Source organism: Odontesthes bonariensis, chromosome 18 (assembly GCF_027942865.1).
Source record: "Odontesthes bonariensis isolate fOdoBon6 chromosome 18, fOdoBon6.hap1, whole genome shotgun sequence".
NCBI lineage: Eukaryota > Metazoa > Chordata > Actinopteri > Atheriniformes > Atherinopsidae > Odontesthes > Odontesthes bonariensis.
This window is the reverse complement of record NC_134523.1, coordinates 7,984,780-8,002,750: the sequence shown is the minus strand read 5'-3', so window position 1 is coordinate 8,002,750 and position 17,971 is coordinate 7,984,780. Positions and strand designations below refer to the sequence as shown.

The 17,971-nt window shown below is 39.7% G+C and overlaps 1 protein-coding gene across 13 annotated transcripts in view; it reads left to right on the top strand.

Annotated features, from left to right (window-relative positions):
* The window catches only part of adgrb2 (adhesion G protein-coupled receptor B2), a 253,955-nt gene that overhangs the window by 151,591 nt on the left and 84,393 nt on the right, over positions 1–17,971 (top strand). For all 13 annotated transcript variants that reach the window (XM_075449014.1, XM_075449024.1, XM_075449016.1 and 10 more), the window contains exons 8-14: positions 1,464–1,570; positions 3,543–3,737; positions 3,892–3,960; positions 4,407–4,515; positions 5,125–5,271; positions 14,332–14,419; positions 15,207–15,309. In XM_075449014.1, the coding sequence (XP_075305129.1) occupies positions 1,464–1,570; positions 3,543–3,737; positions 3,892–3,960; positions 4,407–4,515; positions 5,125–5,271; positions 14,332–14,419; positions 15,207–15,309 (818 nt within the window). The remainder of the gene's footprint in view (positions 1–1,463; positions 1,571–3,542; positions 3,738–3,891; positions 3,961–4,406; positions 4,516–5,124; positions 5,272–14,331; positions 14,420–15,206; positions 15,310–17,971) is intronic.

Here is a 17,971-nt window from a genome sequence, read left to right as displayed (position 1 = left end):
TTGTCCTATGGGTCAAAAATGACCCGCCCTACCAAAGCCCCAAAATAAAGCAACTTAATTGAATTTTAAATCCAAAATCTAATGTGTATGATGAAACCACCTGTTATTTATCTATTCAACTCAATTCAATACATTTTTCATCATGTATTTTTTGTTACACAATACAAAAAGACAATCACCAGTTTTCAGGATTACACTTTTTTTTTTTTTAACCACAAACCAACTCTCAGTTGGACCAACAGTTTTCTTGTTTTCTCAGTTTTCTTTTACATAATAAAGGTTTATTATTGCTATTATATAAATGTGAAGTAATTACTTCTGAATTAATTATATTGAAAGGGGAAAAAAACAGTGAACGTTTTTCTGGTGTTTAAATGTTTTTATAATTCACGGGTCAAAAATGACCCATAAGACAATCTTTGTACCCTAGTGGTGTACAACCCACATGGAAACATAAACAAAAATAAAGTATGGCTTTTTCTAATGATGGGGTCCCTTTAGGAAAAGTCATAAAATTTCAAGTTGGAAAAAGATAGTTTAAGGTATTTTTTCTACAGCTAAACAAAGTAGTGGGTCACTTTTGACCCGCAAGACAACAGGAGGGGAGAGGATTATTTTTGAGTTTTTATATACCAATGAGTGTAGTGCTAGGGTTTATTATATGAACATGTGCTCTGCCTTTGGCTTTAAAATCAAAACGCTCCTACCTGAATCAGATATAATGACATGTTATCCTCAATAGAAGTGTTACATCTGACTGACTAAAAGATTGCAGTGCCTGGCTATGTTTTTTTTTCACTCATCTTCAAAAATTAATCTACAGCCTACAAGGTAAAATGATTTGCATGTGTGGAATTACGTGAGCTCCTATGTGTGCAATCATCATAACATTTGGGCCTGATGGGCTGCTCCATGAAAATGCAAATGAACAGATTTGACAGATTTCTCCAGATCTCTTGAGTAAACTGATCAAGTAGGAATTGAAACCTTCCAAATCGATAACTTGCTTCATTACTTATTTGAAGATATTCATCTTTTGTAAATGTGATGTTGTAACATGCTTATTAGCATGTATTTGCATTGATGTGAAATTGATAAAGATTTATGAAATAAACATCTAAGCGTATATTTTGGATGTTTCCTATCCACTCGTGTTAAAAGCGCACATTTTGTTGACGCAAAACCCTTCGAAATTTCAAGATTCTAAAAAAGATCTAAAATTGCCCGTAGTGTAGCACCTTGAAATGCATTCACCAGGCTCTATATTACCCCTGATCGTTTGAAAAAATGGTCACACGTGTTTGTCTTATAGCTGAAATAATATTCAGTGTCTTCCGTAGCCGTAGTGTTTGTAGAAAGCAAGAGTTTAACGGTACATTTACATTAAAGTGTGGATTTGAACATAAATTTATTGCACCCTGTATCAGGTATTTGTGTGTCTCTTTTTTTAAAATCTTCTACAGGATCTGCTAGTCGTCGTTGTATGCTGGACAATAATGGAGTTGCTTTCTGGGGTCCTCCGAGCTTCGCCAGATGCGTCTCACTTGAATATAGATATTTGCATTTAACTGTAAGTACGCTTTTATGAATTAAGTACCACCAATCTCAGAAACTCTTTCAACTAATTTCTTTTTCATAATCTCTAACAACACAAATTTTACTCAAAATAGAAGAGGAGAAATGTCTATACTAAAGCTTGCCATTATCTCTAATTAGCTTTTCCAGAGCGTTGCACTCACACTTATCAATTAATGAACATAGCTAATGAATGTGTTCATCAGGGAGACTCTTTTCCTGCTCTGTGAACTTCAACCTTTTCCATCTATCCTCGATGATGGTGGAAGGAGATAGAGGTCAGGCATTGTGCATGACAGAGCTGATTGCACTCTGAGCTTCTGTTCCAACCTTTCATTAACACCGGGAGTCAATAATTCATTTTCTGCACTTTGTGTTATCTTCTGTTCTTCCTGTACTTCCCTCTGTCTCCCCCTCTCTGTCTTCTACTTTCGGTTTGCGTTTAACATGCAGACGTCGGCTTTCTTTAACCTCTAGCTTTCAAGTCAGAGTGTCCGTCTGCCCGTACTGCTCAGCCTCATCTTTCTTGCCTGTTTTAAGCCGATTCATCCAGCATCTGTCTGGAAATATCCCCCTAAATACATGAAAAGTTTCTTTTTTCAACATTTTTACATTTCTACTAATTTTATGCTTCTGTTTGGGAAGTGAAATGTTTTTCTGATTTTGCCTGGAAATGTGATTTAGCTGTTCAGTTCCATTATGTGCCAGATATCTTCAGTAAGTGCTTAATGGTCCAGTTTAGCTGCTGAACTTTTGTTATTTGGCAGCCGTGCTTTTGCTGTACATGCAGAATGTGATTTGGCTTTGTATCGCTCAAATGGGAAATGCCTCCATGCTGCTCCAAAACCTGAGCACACTCACAGATGTCTCAGTTACCCAGTGCCATGTGCGGCCATTGCACCACCTCAGGATAAGAAATGCAAATTTCTGACCTGTGTGTTGATAGTAAAACAGGTAGTCCTTCACCTTTTTAGCAATGCAATTTAGGAAGACAATGTTTTCACCACAATGTAGTCATAAGTGAGAATTCGGCGCTGCTGGATGTTGTTTACATACAATATTGATCAAAGTTTGGATACATAAACCCTTACATGTTTAACATGGTTATGTGTATACTGTGTGTGTTTTTTTTTTTCCCTTGTGATTTATTGTTTTAACACGTATTTGTGGTTGCAGTGATAAACTGTGTCAGTTTACTAGAGTTTTGTATACTTGAACCTAAGCACTGATTTTCTTCAAAGAACCATGTCTCTGTTTAATGTAGTGCTGCTTGCATTCAAGGTTACGCCGATCAAATGTCGGTTTCTGACGTGGTGCAGATATTTCCATAAATGTTCTTTATCTTTCATTTCTATTATTTAGAGTAATGACAAAACACCCTAAATTCTTTGCAATTTTTCATTTACGAGAGGCATGTAACATAGTTTGCAACAATTATGTTAAATGCCCCTCCTGCCCCAAGCTGTGGACCTTAATGATTTATAAGGGTCTGTAAAGGGGAGGTCCCAAGTTGACTCCCACATTTACGGTTTATATTTTTTATTGCCAGTCTTGGTGAAATCTCCGCTGAATGTGAACTATGAATCAACGCCTTTGGCTAAGCGTAGACATCTACATCAACTTTCACTTGTAGACCACATTTAACCCAGATTTAGCCTCGCTATCTGGGGAACGTTTGGATGTCTTTTTGAAATTTACAGTGAATTTTACAAAGAGGGAAACTCCTTCCTGTCTTTACTTCTGAGATATTGGCTCTCTCTGGGATGTTCCTTTTTCATTTTTTTGTTCCAATTTTAACTTTTACGCTGGCATCTAGGATTGATTATTTGCAATGAACTGCATTTTGTTGGATTTTACACAGCTTCCCAAAGGTTTTGTTGAAAAAAAACATAAGAAAAAAACAGTTTATCGGGCAGAGATAAAACCATGAACTTTCCTAAATCTCTATGTTTCTTAACACATATTAGTTACGAGAGCATCTCGCGAAGGGTCAGAGGACCCTGGCTGGGGAGGGCATGTCTCAGATCGTACGGAGTCTCCTGGAACTCTTGCAGAGGGGGAGCTACTACAGTGGCGACCTTCTCTTCTCCACGGAGATCCTGCGAAATGTGACGGACACCTTCAAAAGAGCAACCTACATCCCAGCTCCCGACGACGTGCAGGTGGGCAAAGCCTCCAAGCCTTCCACTGCACCTTTCCAGTCCCAAATCCTGCAAATCATGCAGAAATAGACAAAATGATTACCCAGAGACACACTGAAGCTCTCTTTTCTTTGGCACATGGTGTTAACGTTACACTTTTTTCTTCGGCCTGTAGAAATTCTTCCAGATTGTCAGCCTCATGTTGGACTTGGAAAATCTGGAGAAATGGGAGGACGCTCACCAGGTAAACGTGTGCGCACAGCCAAGTGTGTTTGGCTCCTTATACCAATTTACTATGATTAGTGTCTGCTACTGTGTTCACAGTGCATTTCCGTGCATACGTGTATTTATGCAAGAAAATGGGTGTAATATTTCATCTCTCACCTTTCACTGTTAGTCATAAAAAACATACCTGTTTACAAATTAATTTCTGTGTGTGTGTGTCCCATCCCAATGCCCTTGAGTAGAGTTGAGTTTTTCTTGCCATCTGGACATAATAAACAAGGAAGTCAAAATAATTTTTTATCCCACACAGTTCCAGTTTACAGCCCTGGGATATACTTAGTGGTCTAGCTCATGAATAAGAATGTTTCAGTGGATAAGACAGGTTTTAGAGAAAGTGGGCTTTGGATTTTAATTATGACATCGTAATCACGCTCACCTTTCTTTTTTTCATCCTTCCATCCATAGGTCGCTCCCGGTGCCGCTTTGCTGATGAGGATATTAGAGGATTTCATTCACCTCATTGGAGAAGCCCAGAAGCCTTTTCAGAGTTTCCTGGTGGTTACAAACAACCTCAGTAAGTCGCCGTGTGCTGTCAAATTACAAAGCATGACAGATGCTAACTAATCAATGACATGACTAATTCTTTTTTTTTTTTTTTTGTAATGTCGGTCAGAATTTGGATGAACTTAGTTAATTCTTCTCACTTTCATCCTTCCATCAATTTTCTATACCCGCTTTTTTAATCCAGCTACCCCAGCTGTCATTGGGCACACCCTGGACAGGTCGCCAGTCCATCACAGGGCCACATAGAGGCAAATGAGACAAACAACCATGCAGGCTCACACTTATGCCTAGGGACAATTTACAGACCTCAATTAACCTAACATGCATGTTTTTGGGTGGGAGGAAGCTGGAGACACGGGGACAAAAAGGCCCCAGGAACCATCTTTTTGTGAGGCAACAGAGTTAACCACCCCACCACCGTGCAGCCCTTTGTACTTTCGTTAGGAAACAATTTGTTTTTTAACACCAATCGTGATGCCGTGACAATTCCAGATTAGTTTTAAGTGCTCTGTTGCTTTCATTGTTTTGTCTCGCCCTCCATTTGTTCTGTGTTCTTTGTTTAAGCCTCTGTTTTACGGTAGTGTTTTAACAGTCTTTTATGTATCTCTTGTTTGTCCAGTGATAACTATCCAGAGAGAACCAGTTTCAGCAGTTTCCAGCAATATCAACTTCCCCATGAAGGGCCGCAGAGGGATGAAGGACTGGGCCCGAACAGCAGAGGATAAGCTCTACATCCCTAAAGAGGTCTTCACCGTCCCGACTGAGGGTAAGAGATTCAAGATGCATGTTGCAGTAGCTGCCCCGCTGGTTTAAACTTTGCACTTTTTGGTGCTAGTCTACACTTCACGCTATGTGGATGACCAGGACCAAGCCATACACATAAAACACATGGTTAGGTGTATTAGTTTCAAGTGTAAGCTTAGAAAGTCATTACTTTTACCAGCAAGTAATTACAGGATACAAGTTTGGATGCTATAGGGTGAAATGTCGATCCACACTTCTGAAACCATCCACTTCACAAGGTTGACTGATTCATCGGGCACTGTCGAAGAAGAGCTTTTCTCTGTTTCAGAAAAAGTTCAGTCTAATGATTCTGAAGGAGTAGTATAAGCCAATTAGCCCAATGGACCGCACTAGGTGTGTCAGGAATACTGGTATTGATCATATTCCTGATTTTTAAAAGAATAAAATATTGATATCCTGTTGAAAATACACTTGTAAAAATATCTTGGATTTCATTTCATTTTCATTTTCATCAAAAAACCATGTTGATTGCAAATTGGGGTGTTTGCAGAATTTTACAATGCTCTTTTGAGTTTTTTTTTTCATTTACAGAAAAGAGACAGTGAAGTATATTAGTTATCAATATTTCGTTTTCTGAAATGTTCTTTTCTTTGACATTGTTATTCTGAATGCTTTTTGGCTCGGATAATGATACAGTGAAAACCTCAGATCGAGACAACTCTAAGCTGGACTATGGCTCTTATGAAGGTAATATAAAAGGAGGTTTTAATTGGGTAGTATTTGCTTTTTTTTTGGCCCCTCAAAAGCTTGACTACTGAATGACAAATCTTGGAAGATGCTCAGGAGGCTTAATTTTACCCTGCTCCAATCCCATAACCCTGGCCAAAGAAAAAAAAAAAAAGGTACCTCGGTGAGGCTTTGCTGCTGTATTGGCTTTAAGTGAACTTACGGGCAGACAGAAATGAGACTATAGAGACTGGTTTAGAATGAATGAATTCCCTACCTTTTGGAAATAATTTGGAAACAAGTTATTATTCGACTGAATGAATTGGATACTCTCATTCTCATAGTCCACCACTCTCGAAGCTTTTTCAACCAAGGCCAGACCAGCTTGACAAAAAAGAGCTTCCCCGTGTGATTTCACACACTCAAAGATGTGTCTCACTGGCGCACACAGAAGGCCTCTCAAGGATGTTAAAGGGTAACGCTCAGAAGAATTTAGACTTTAAAATTGCCCTGGAGGGCTTTTCAAATAGATGCACTTATTTAATCTGTTTGGGATTTTGCCGTATCACCATGAAAAAATCAAGTCCTCATCCAGTTCAGAAGGATTTCAATTTGATTTGAGCAACACAAAAATTTTAACAGCTGCTCGTAAAAGCTGGAGTAAAATTTTCTTTCTATGTGGTGTCAGTTTGACCCAAGAATCAAGAGAGATATCGTCGTCATGTGTACCAAGAGCTAAAAGAGAACATAATTAAGAAAAAGCAGAAATCAAGAGAGATTGTAACTGAAGTTGTAAAGGGGTAACAGAAGGGTGTAAGAGTGGGAAGAGAATTGTTTTTAGTCGATAAGAGAAATGCTGTGGCAGATGCGATCCACCACCAGCAAAGGCAAAGGTCACGTCCCACAGGAAATTACACTGGCAGACTTTCTGTCTGGCACCCCATTCCCCTTCCCAAATTAAAGTTCAGAGGGCTGCAGGCCAAAAGAGTAAAGCTTCCTCTGGCCTCTGGCCTCCCACTGATGACACTCTTTGATTGGCGTTTAAGACATCCTGGGAAACCTTACCGAACTCACCTAACCTCTGCCTCTTCATTATGCCTATGTGACAGGCTTATGCTAAACCACTTCACATATAACCAGGTACAGTCTGTATATATATACACTGTTAATCTCTCCTCTGGGATTTGTTTAGTTCAAGTTTTTTTTTTTTTTTTCCAGCAGTCTATGGAAATAAGCTCAAATGAATGGAAGTGTCTTGATGCTGCTAAACCTGCATTGTCCCGTACTCATCTTATTATCCGAGAGTCATGACTCTCTGATTTACTTTGCAGCTGTTTATAATGCACTTCTTTTGTTCTTGTGGCGCAGTGGTGAATGTTTGGATTCACGCGGCGCTTATTGTGCTATAAAACTGACCAGCTGCCTCCCATTTACACTGGGCCGTACTCCAATGACATTCAGCACATGTCACTGCCATTTTAGCATACACTATTTGGTAAATTGTGTCATCCAAACTGCTCATAGCCTTTCGAGTTAGGAAATTATTAGTACTCTTCGCCCCTGTGGGAATTGTGCCTCTTCTCATTGCGAGGCCATGAGTTGAGATCTTCAGCTGATTGCTATCGGTTTGTTTGGCTCATTTACCTTGTAATGAAAGCCCATCTCAGATGGACAGCTTAAACATGCTCATAAAGGCCCACTGGCCTCTTTGTGTGTGCACATGCCCATTTTGGTACACATACACACACCCGCTTGATAGGTTCATGAACTGCTTCGCTGAGCAGAGGCTGGGATGGCTCCTCACTGCTTTTCGAGGTGACAAACTCCGCCGCTCTCTTTCTCACACCAACACACGTGCAGACAGCAGGCTCTGTCTTACAACGCCGCAAACACATGGATACACGCATTCCAACTGATTGCAAATGCAGTGTTAAGTTTTAAATGTTTAAAGGTTCCTCCTGCAGGAACACAAATCACATGATCTCCACTCTAATAATTCATGTGGGAGTCTTTTTTTAACTGTCACAACGTTGATTTAGTTCATTTTGGGTCAATAAGAGGCAGAGATGGGGACCCAAGTCACTGTGACTTGGACTCAAGTCGACTCGAGTCGCTGTTTTGATGACTTGTGACTTGACTTGACATAAAATAAAATACTTGAGACTCGACTCGGACTTGGAAGTTAAAGACTCGGCACTTGACATGACTTGAGACACGATGACTTGAATGACTTCAGTGTTAACAGCATAACTTCGAACTTTGTTTGTCATTTGAAGATCCATTCTGACCAGTAAGTGCTTGTCAAATTAGCTAAGATTAACCTGTTAGCCTAGTTGGTAGTTAGCTTAGTTAGCTTGATATGATACGGGGTGGACAGGTTGGACACATTGGCCAATGATGTTTACTGACAGTTACTTGTATCTTTGTGTTTTCACTTTATTGAGATCAGATTCTGTGGGTAAAATTGCAATAATAAGGTGACTTGACTTTGACTTGACTTGACCAAGAAAAAATTACTTGGGACTTACCTGAGACTTGAAAGCTAAGACTTGAGACTTGCACATGTGTGACTTGGTCCCATCTCTGATAAGAGGTGCCGAACATCTTGGGTAATAAGTTAATTCACTATCGTGAAGGGAGTGAAATGTTAAGAATGATACTACTAACTTGTGCATTAAAAGACCTTGTTGGATACGTTTATTTCAACATCTTTGCACTCACCATCTCTTGTATAGGGTAACAAGCACTAATACCAAATAACATATGTGTCAGTGCAAGCCCCCTTTGCTTTCCAAATAAAACTGATTTAAGTCATTTAACACTCGCCTTTGAGTGTGACTGAAGGAAAAGAACGCCGTCGCCTGCAGCTGCCATTATACACACTACATCAGGGATTTACAAGGAAACTCAATAAGCTAATTGCTTTGCTAGATTATGCTGCGGATAATTATGAAGACTGGGCATTTCATTTTAATGGGCGATTTTATTTTAGTATTTTATTTATAGTTTTATTCATGCTAACTGGTTGAAACAGATGAAGGACTTTATCGTGAAGAGAACAGTTGTGATAGAGGTAGAGACAGAAAGCCAGGTCCGTTCTGAAGAAAAAAAAATGTCTTAGGAAACTGGTGGAGGAGTAGCAGTTTTTCACGTTTAACTGAGCCCTTTCGATTTATCCCAGTAAGACCTGATGCAACACTGAAGTAAACCCGCTTCTAGAAAAGGCCAAAAGTACTACTGTGTTGAAGTGATTCCAGTTTTTTAAAAAGCAGGCCAGAGATGATTTTGTAACTCTCATAAGATCCCCCACCAATTGGAATACTGTCTTTCACACATTTTCGCAAAATGATCCGAATCTGAAACAAAAGTTAATGGGGTCAACCTTTTTTCCAAACTCCAACGCTCCGAAAGTGTCAATAAACTCAGCATGGTAGTTTTTGTGTAATCTTACTGGTAAAAGCCAAACTGCATGGCCTCCCCAGAGGAGGTAAAGATGGTTGTGTAAAGTAGTTTAATTTTACAATTGAAAATAAAATGAAAAAATGCCCAATCCAGCTTGGATCAAACGGTCAGTTCTTCGAATGGTAAGAAAAAAGGGATTCATGCATGTAAAGTATTGTGTGAGCGATGTTCCATCTGAAGAAATACTAATTTCTAGTTGTATTCCTTCAGCCATTATGAGCATAAATTACAATGGAAGTCAAACAACTCCTGAAGTCATTGAGCCCCACTATACATTTAACTAGGCTAGTGTCATCTTTATCTTTTCTACTGCTTTTTTTTTCTTGTTTTAACTCCCCATTTTTAGAGTCTAAGCTTTTACCTCACCATACCTGTAAGAAGTGGTTGCTTTTCTTTGCTTTATCATAAAACAGCAACTCCTTCACAAAAGGGTATTTTTGGGGTGGCGGTAAGTTAGTCTACACTGAGATAATTCTTTAAATATTTAATATATAATGTTTTTCATACAAGTGCATTGACAATGGTGAAGTGATGTAGGGTAGAGACACGCAAGTAACATCATCTCACTAAAATACCATTAAAGTTTTTCTTATGAGGCTTTTCCCCCACATTGCATGGACAAAAAAACAAAAATGTATAATGCAACAGACAGGATTTTCTGTGCTGTCTCATTTGGTTAGTTTGTTTTGCTATTTTGTCACTTTGGAACATTAAGGAAATATTTTGTTTCTTTTTAAGTGAGGTTTTATGAAGCACTCGTGAGGAGACGGTGCCTCGCCTGCAGTTGACAGCAGTCGGAGCGCTCTTAGTTTGGAGAATCAGAAACTTTTTTTAGAAGCAGCTCAAACCTAAAAATTTACCAGCGTTTTTAACCCGGTCTTAACATTCTGTTTACTCCCCTTGTCCTAAGGGTCAAAAATGACCCGCCCTACCAAAGCCCCAAAATAAAGCAACTTATTGAATTTTAAATCCAAAATCTAATGTGTATGATGAAACCACCTGTTATTTATCTATTCAACTCAATTCAATACATTTTTCATCATGTATTTTTTGTTACACAATACAAAAAGACAATCACCAGTTTTCAGGATTACACTTTTTTTTTTTTACCACAAACCAACTGTCAGTTGGACCAACAGTTTTCTTGTTTTCTCAGTTTTCTTTTACATAATAAAGGTTTCTTATTGCTATTATGTAAATGTGAAGTAATTACTTCTGAATTAATTATATTGAAAGAGAAAAAAAACAGTGAACGTTTTTCTGGTGTTTAAATGTTTTTAGAATTCACGGGTCAAAAATGACCCATAAGACAATCTTTGTACCCTAGTGGTGTACAACCCACATGGAAGCATAAACAAATATAAAGTATGAATGTTTCTAATGATGGGGTCCCTTTAGGAAAAGTCATAAAATTTCAAGTTGGAAAAAGATAGTTTACGGTATTTTTTCTACAGCTAAACATGGTAGTGGGTCACTTTTGACTCGCAAGACACCAGGAGGGTTAATTGATATCGTAGAGTATTGTATAGTGGATCTTCACATGGTGTCATTTCTGCATAAAACAGTTCTTTACACTTTCTCCAGCTCATTACATCCATGTAGCAACACTGTCTACGGTGTGTTCAATAACAGTCAAGGTTGCAGCATCATGTTACTACTGCATATAGACCTTGTTACACAGACTCACTCTGTGTGACTATCTCATGAAGAAGTGACAGCGCGCTCAGCCATGGCGAGCTAAGGTTTAATGAGTTTCGAATTGGCCAACAACAAAGTGAAGTAAATATTGTTGGTAACATAAATGAAATGTTAAGATGCTATCTTCCTCAGCTAAGATGCTAAAAGCCTTTTTGTGACCTTGAGAATGTCTTCCTGTGTCTCTGCGTTCATACGAGGAAAAGTTTTTCCATTTTCTGTGTCGCGAACAGCAGTGAAAGAAAAGCATATGTGCAGAAGGATTAAGGAGGAGTAAATAAGAGTAACTCACAAGGAGCAGTTTGGATGTAGCTTTTAAACAGTAATTAAAACAGTAAATTCTGGCCAAGCATCAACTCTGAGCATATCTTTCCCTGATAAATGGCATATTAAAGTTCACAGCTGGTGACTGGTGGTTTGCCAATTTGCTGGATTACAGCTGACCACCAATCATTGCGATGTTCGGCGAGGGGAGAGTGACGAAAAGTGTGTTCCTGAGAAATTAGAGTTTTGTGATTGAATGCTTTTGTGGTATTAATCATCCCAGAGCGTTGGAGTGCCACCCCCTCACACACTGATTTACTATTTATCCATAATACACTGACTCTCTCATTTGCATGCCTTTGCAGACACTGTCCAATTAGGTCCCATCAAACTCACAGGCTTTCTCAGGTTGACTTTGATCTAGTTTTTGCCTCCTCACAGCCTCACAATTGCGTTTTCCTTTTTCTTTTTTTTTTTAAGGCTGTTGAGATCTTCTTGTCTCTCCCTCTTTCTTCATCAGTCTTGCATCGCTATCTTTCTTCTTAAGCATTACCTCTTAGGCAGCAGGCAGACAGCTTTTGGATGAGTCACACAGTGTGTCTGGTTGTGTCAGCCCTCCCTCGGTCTCCTCCTCTCCCCCTCTCTCTGCTGATGCTCCTCCATCGTTCTTCCTGCCTAAAAGGGCAAAGGAGGGTGTGGCATCTCTCAACATGAACTCCCTTCCTTGCACTTTTCCTGTCTGCTTCTTTCTGCCTCCCCTCACTTGAGACAAAATGACATTTACAGAGGGGCACTATGCCTCCTTGGGAGCCTCTGCTCTTTTTTGGCAAGTGAACATTGATTCGAGCGATGGAAGGCGAGGGGATATGAAGAAGAACTCCCGAGAAGGGGGGAAAACTTGAAAAGTAGGTCGGTGGAAAGTGAAAACAACAAAACAGGAAGGAAATGGAGGCAAGGACGTTGCCAAAAACACTTTATACTGTGTTGCATTTCAGTTGTGGATTACGTTTAGAAATTGTCCTTCGTTATTGCAGCAGGTCAAGCAAAGTAGAGCTCTGAGACAAAACTCATACTCGATCATACTCGATAATGTATGTATTACTTCAACACGGCACGAGTGCGACCTGCCACAATAACAGGCTCACAGCGGTGGGTTCAGGTTTACATCGACTGATCAGACAATTCTGGCAGGTCGTGCCATTGAATAAATAGATCATTTCATTTTCCCTTGCTGTTCAAACATTAATCCTCCGTTTTTGCATTCTTTCTTTTCATCTACATTAATTAGTTCCACCAGAGTCGTTTTAACTCATCATCAGCCAAATAAGAAAACTGTTTAAGCTGTTGCTGAAGCTGAAGCTCTATGACATTGCGTCGGTATTTTCAACTGTTCCCTTGGGCTGTTGTTTTGTTTGACACGAGGCTCCGTGCTTGTCAGCTAGATATCAGTTCTCATGGCAAAAATGAAAACTTTTAACTCCAGAAGGACTTTCAGCGCAATGTGCGGTGCTAAAGCTTTTCTTCTCAAGAACAGAAGTGACATTGTGCAGAGCGAGTCCTCTGGAGGAAAGAAACATCACGTCCTCCAGGGATTGATAGCTATGCTATGCTGTTACTGTTGTACAATTAAACCCTAACTAGTAAAACCCTGACTGTTCAACAAGTTCACCAGCTGTGTTTCACACTTCACGATCGGCATGCTAATTTGAGTTGTTATGGTGACATGACACGGTGTTGTTTGTGAATTATGACTCTATTAAGACTATCTTATATTATACTGCACTTTGTCTTATTGTCTTATTAATGCTTCACTAGGAGGAAAACTTAGTCATATTCAAATGGTCTATTAAGACCTATTACCACTGTATCAACCTTGATATTTCCTCTCAGATGAAATTTTTTTAAAGATTTGTTATCATTCATTATATCAACCGTTCTGTTATTAGCTATATTTTTAAATGCCTCCTCTTAGAGGAAAGTTTATCCATGTTTGTTAGCTTTTGTTAGTTTAATCAAATTACCTGTTATAGTTATATCAATCCTACTGTTAGCTAAATTTACTTTTGCTCTCTTATAGTTATACCAATCTTACTGTTAGCTAAAATTACCAGATTGATGTTCTATATCTGTATTTCTGTGTTTGATTTTTTGATGTTTTTATTTCTGTACCTGATTGTTGTTTCTGTGTTGTAAAGCACTTTGGATCGCCTTGTTGCTGAAAAGTGCTATATAAATAAATTTCACTTCACACTTCACTTTGTGCACTGTCCAGTCCAGGTGAAGCTACTACATCATGTGAACGCATCCGTTTTTTCCGTCACTTTTATAGAAAGATCCTCGTGAGGGGTCGGGGAAAAATTCCCAGAGAGTGTGTGAGGCACTAAATGACATCGCTTTAACAGAGTGATGAAGGCGTTTATACATATGTCATGGATGAGAAGGACTGAACTGACACATTGTCTCCACCCACACAAAGTGTGAAAACAGATGCTGCACTTTGCTTACTTTCTTAATTCAGAACGATAATTAGTCTGAATGTGAAATATGTAGCTGTCAAATGCTTCAGGCAGGCAATCTCCTGACTTTTCTTATTGTGATGTAGTCAGCAGAGCATTTGTCAGTGACACCTTAAGAGCACATATAAATGAAGTGAAATGAATGCTTGTTTATTTCAACAGCTAATAGATGACTGCACTTTAACTTATTTTAAGCTAAGCTGTCTACCTCTTCCATTTTTCCAATCAACAAACGCAGCACCTACTTAGCTCCCATGTGAGATATTTCCCGAATGCCTAAGAATTTTTATTCTATTATCATTCTTTTTTTATTATTCAGAAAAAAAGTACATATCTCTGTGGATTTTGAGGATTTTTTTCAAATGCAAATTATAGCACTTCCAAGAGTTGATCTGTTGCAAAATTCTCTTTTCTTTCAGAGACAGAAACGGACAAAGAATCCACAATGTACTATGTCATTGGAGCCATTTTGTACAGGACGCTGGACGTCATTTTACCCGCACCTACGTGAGTACAGGATTTTTCTTATTTTAGTTAGAGGATTTCAAACTATACATCACCCTCCTCTTATCCCTCTGTCTTTTATTTTACCTCTTTGCAACTCAATCTTCAGTTCTTTGTCGAGCTTTTCATCTCCTCTGCTTTGTCTTTTGTTTTTTTTTTTCACTTTCCATTCTCACTACCTTTCTATTTCTGTGCCCTTTCCTCTGTCACTCTTCCCATCTATCCAATTTCAACCTCCAATTCCTCGACTGTCTTTTCTCTTACAGTGTCTCAGTTGCCTCTCTCCTCTCCCTGTCTACATCAGACCCGAAAAGTACTTTTTCCCTTGATGTAATTTATCTTTCTTTTGCATTGTCAGTGTATTTTTGGAGGTGCACAAAGGGCTTTGAATTGGCACAGGCCTAATGGGTCCCAAAAAACTTGCCTGGATCTTGCGAAAAAGAAAAAAAAAAGAAAGAAGAAGTTGGAGTAAATCAGGAGGTTGTCAGAAGTCCTCTGTGATATGGTGTTTGTGCTGGCCCCGGGCCCTTTTATTCAGGTCAGCGCTCTTGGTTGTGGACAAGCTGGGTCTGTTAAAACCCTTTTCTCCATCTAGCCCTGCTGAATGTTAATAGGTACTGTTTTTACAGAGGCACCCTCTCGAGCGTTCCTTCTCTCTCACGAGGATTTCTTTTTTATATTTGTAGTTTTTTCCAAAGTCACTAAAAATCCTCAAAAGCATGTGCGCATTTGTGTGCCATCTCACCTGCATCGGTTACACTTGTTTGTGCGTGTGTTCCTATCTCTGCAGTCCCCCTGCGGTGATCAACTCCAAGATCCTGACGGTGACAGTTCGCCCGGAACCGGAGCCCAGCGAGCCCATGGTGGTGGTGGAGCTGTCACCACTTTTAAATGTAAGTTAAAAAAAAAGAAAACATCTATATATACATATAGATTGCATATTATATATATATTTTTAAAAACCACACTGCTTTCGTGCAACGCACACACTGGCAACTATCCAGGTTAACATGGCTTTTGCTGACCAATGGGAATGCTCTTGGGCTTTCGAACTTTCCCAACCGCTCCGGAGATTTATTCAAAGCAACCCGCCAGAAAGTTCGCCTTATTTTCCCATTTATTTCAAAGTGCAACGAAAATGTAAATTATCCCATATGTTGCACTTTCCGATGCAAGGGTTTGCATTTTTTTTTTTGCTCGTAGATGGAGCAAATCTTGGCCGTGAAAAAAAAATTGTTTTGGGCTTTAAAGGAATCCTCTCCTCCCAGCTGACTCACGTTGCCCGAGTTCAGAGGAAACAGAAAGTGCTGCATGCTATAAAGCTCCATAGTGCTGCGCTGAATTGCCTAAATAAATGCAGACCCTTTTGAGTTTCCTATATCGCGGAGTCTCCCGGTGCCTATTCAGTTTATGTTACAGTGGAGTGTGTTCTTATAAATTACTTGTGGGGTGTCTTCAGTGGAAATGACTAAGTGCCGGTCTAATGAGAGCCACGCTTCACAACCTCAATAAGATGGGGGTTTCATTAGGCATTTTGCCGTGTAAAGGTGGACGTGGAATATTGTAATGGTTCTCTAAAGTCGACTCAATCACACGTCTGTGTGCAGACATACTAAAATCTCCCAGTGAAATCAGTGTCAGGCATCGAGAAGGATCCGAGGGTCAAGATTATAGCGTAGCTTTTATGAAAAGGAAAAACCTATGCTATACCCCGCCACTCTATTACCCAGCTTAAACAGCTAATTCATTGCATAGTTAGGGCTTTTGCTTTATATGCCGTAGCCTATTTTGTACCTTCCTTTTATCTATCCATCCATCCATCCATTTGCATCCGCTTATCCGAGGTCGGGTTGCAGAGGCAACACGTCCAGGAGAGATACCCAGACATCCCTCTCCCCAGCGACACTCTCCAGCTCCTCCTGGGGGGTCCCGAGGCCTCCTCCCAGCAGGACACCGCAGCCCGACTCCTTTCGATGTGAAGGCGCAGCGGCTTTACTCCGAGTTCCTTCCGGGTGGCCAAGCTCCTCACCCAGGCTGAGCCTGGCCACCCTCCGAAGGAAACCTTTTTCAGCTGCTTATATTCGCGACCCCGACCTTTCGGTCACTACCCAGATCTTGTGACCATAGGTCCTTCCTTTTATTCTCTTTTCAAATCTTTTGGCAAAGCAAAGGAAAGCGAAAGGTTTCACTGTCTAGAAGAGGATGTCTTAATGCTGATCCGAGCATGCTGTGCTGCACTGCAAACCAGAGGTCCCTGCTGAGGGTGAGCTCTTCTCTGGCATGCAGTGCAGCAGAGGTCCGGAGTAGTGTTGGCACGGCAGATGCTCATAACCTGTGGATGTGATGCCAATGCTTGCAACTGAGTGAGCAAAATATGGAGCAAACACAAAGCAAAGCAGAGCAGAAACAGATTAAAAGACTGGACTCAACCTAAAATGGAGGACAGTTTAAAGGCAAAGTGTTAATTACAGTCCCAGCAAGCAGGTTTTCATTCAGTAAAATAAGTTCTGTGTGTTTAGCCTTCCTTCCATCATTCCTTCATTCTTCATCTGCTTCAGAACAATAAAGAAAGAATCAGAATGACACTGGTTATTTGTAAGTAGAAATTTAACTTGAGAAGACTAATGCGGCCTGACACAGCAGTCCTGCTTGATACCCCCTCCATTATATGTTGAAACGTTTTCAGTGAGATGACAACTCAACTGCATAGTCATTCTGGAGCAGTTAATTTGTGGCGCTGTGCCAAATTAAACACAAAGGTGTTTCTGTTAATCACCCGAGCCTCACTGATTGAAAACAGAAGGTTAAAATATTTCGCCAACACAAACTGCAGCTGCCGAGAAGAACACATGGTGGAAGCAACAGTTCGCCAATGCAGTTTAAATGACAAAAGAAATCAAATGAAATGGGAGGAAATAGAAGTACTTAACACCTTCAGGAAGTTGTGACTCATTGCAGTACTGCTGTATAACACTGCATTAGTTTTTCCTTTGTTTTTCTCCTTAAGAGATGACTAAAAATATGCATGAATTCATCAATTGGCCTCTTCACTGTGGCAGGTTGCCTGTTTTGGACTTATTTTCTACTCGTTAGTGTCATGAGATCGGGCAACACTCAGGACAAGGGAAGTTAACTGTAGTTTAAATACCATCAAGAGAAATATGTGATATGAAAATTGAATGAAAGCTACATTGTAAAATATGCATTTCTCTGTTGTATAGCAAGGTAATACATATTTACAGAAGAAGGATTGGATGCACGAGAAAAGTAATGATAATGATATTATTTAAATTTATCTGGCTTCATTTGAATTGTAATCAGCGCAAATTTCAGTAATTACCAAGCAAATCAAAAAGTTGTATAACCTAAATAGCTGTTATTTGCAGCAGGAGGGGCTTTGGTTTAAAGTAGAGCTTAAAAAAAGCACAACTGCGCGCATGCACACACAAACAAATGGCTGTTCCTCAAGAGAGAAGAATCTACTATAGTTTTGTTCTGTGGTTACTATCGACCTTCATTAACGTAGTAACATCCAGCTGCTAAAGCAGAGACCTA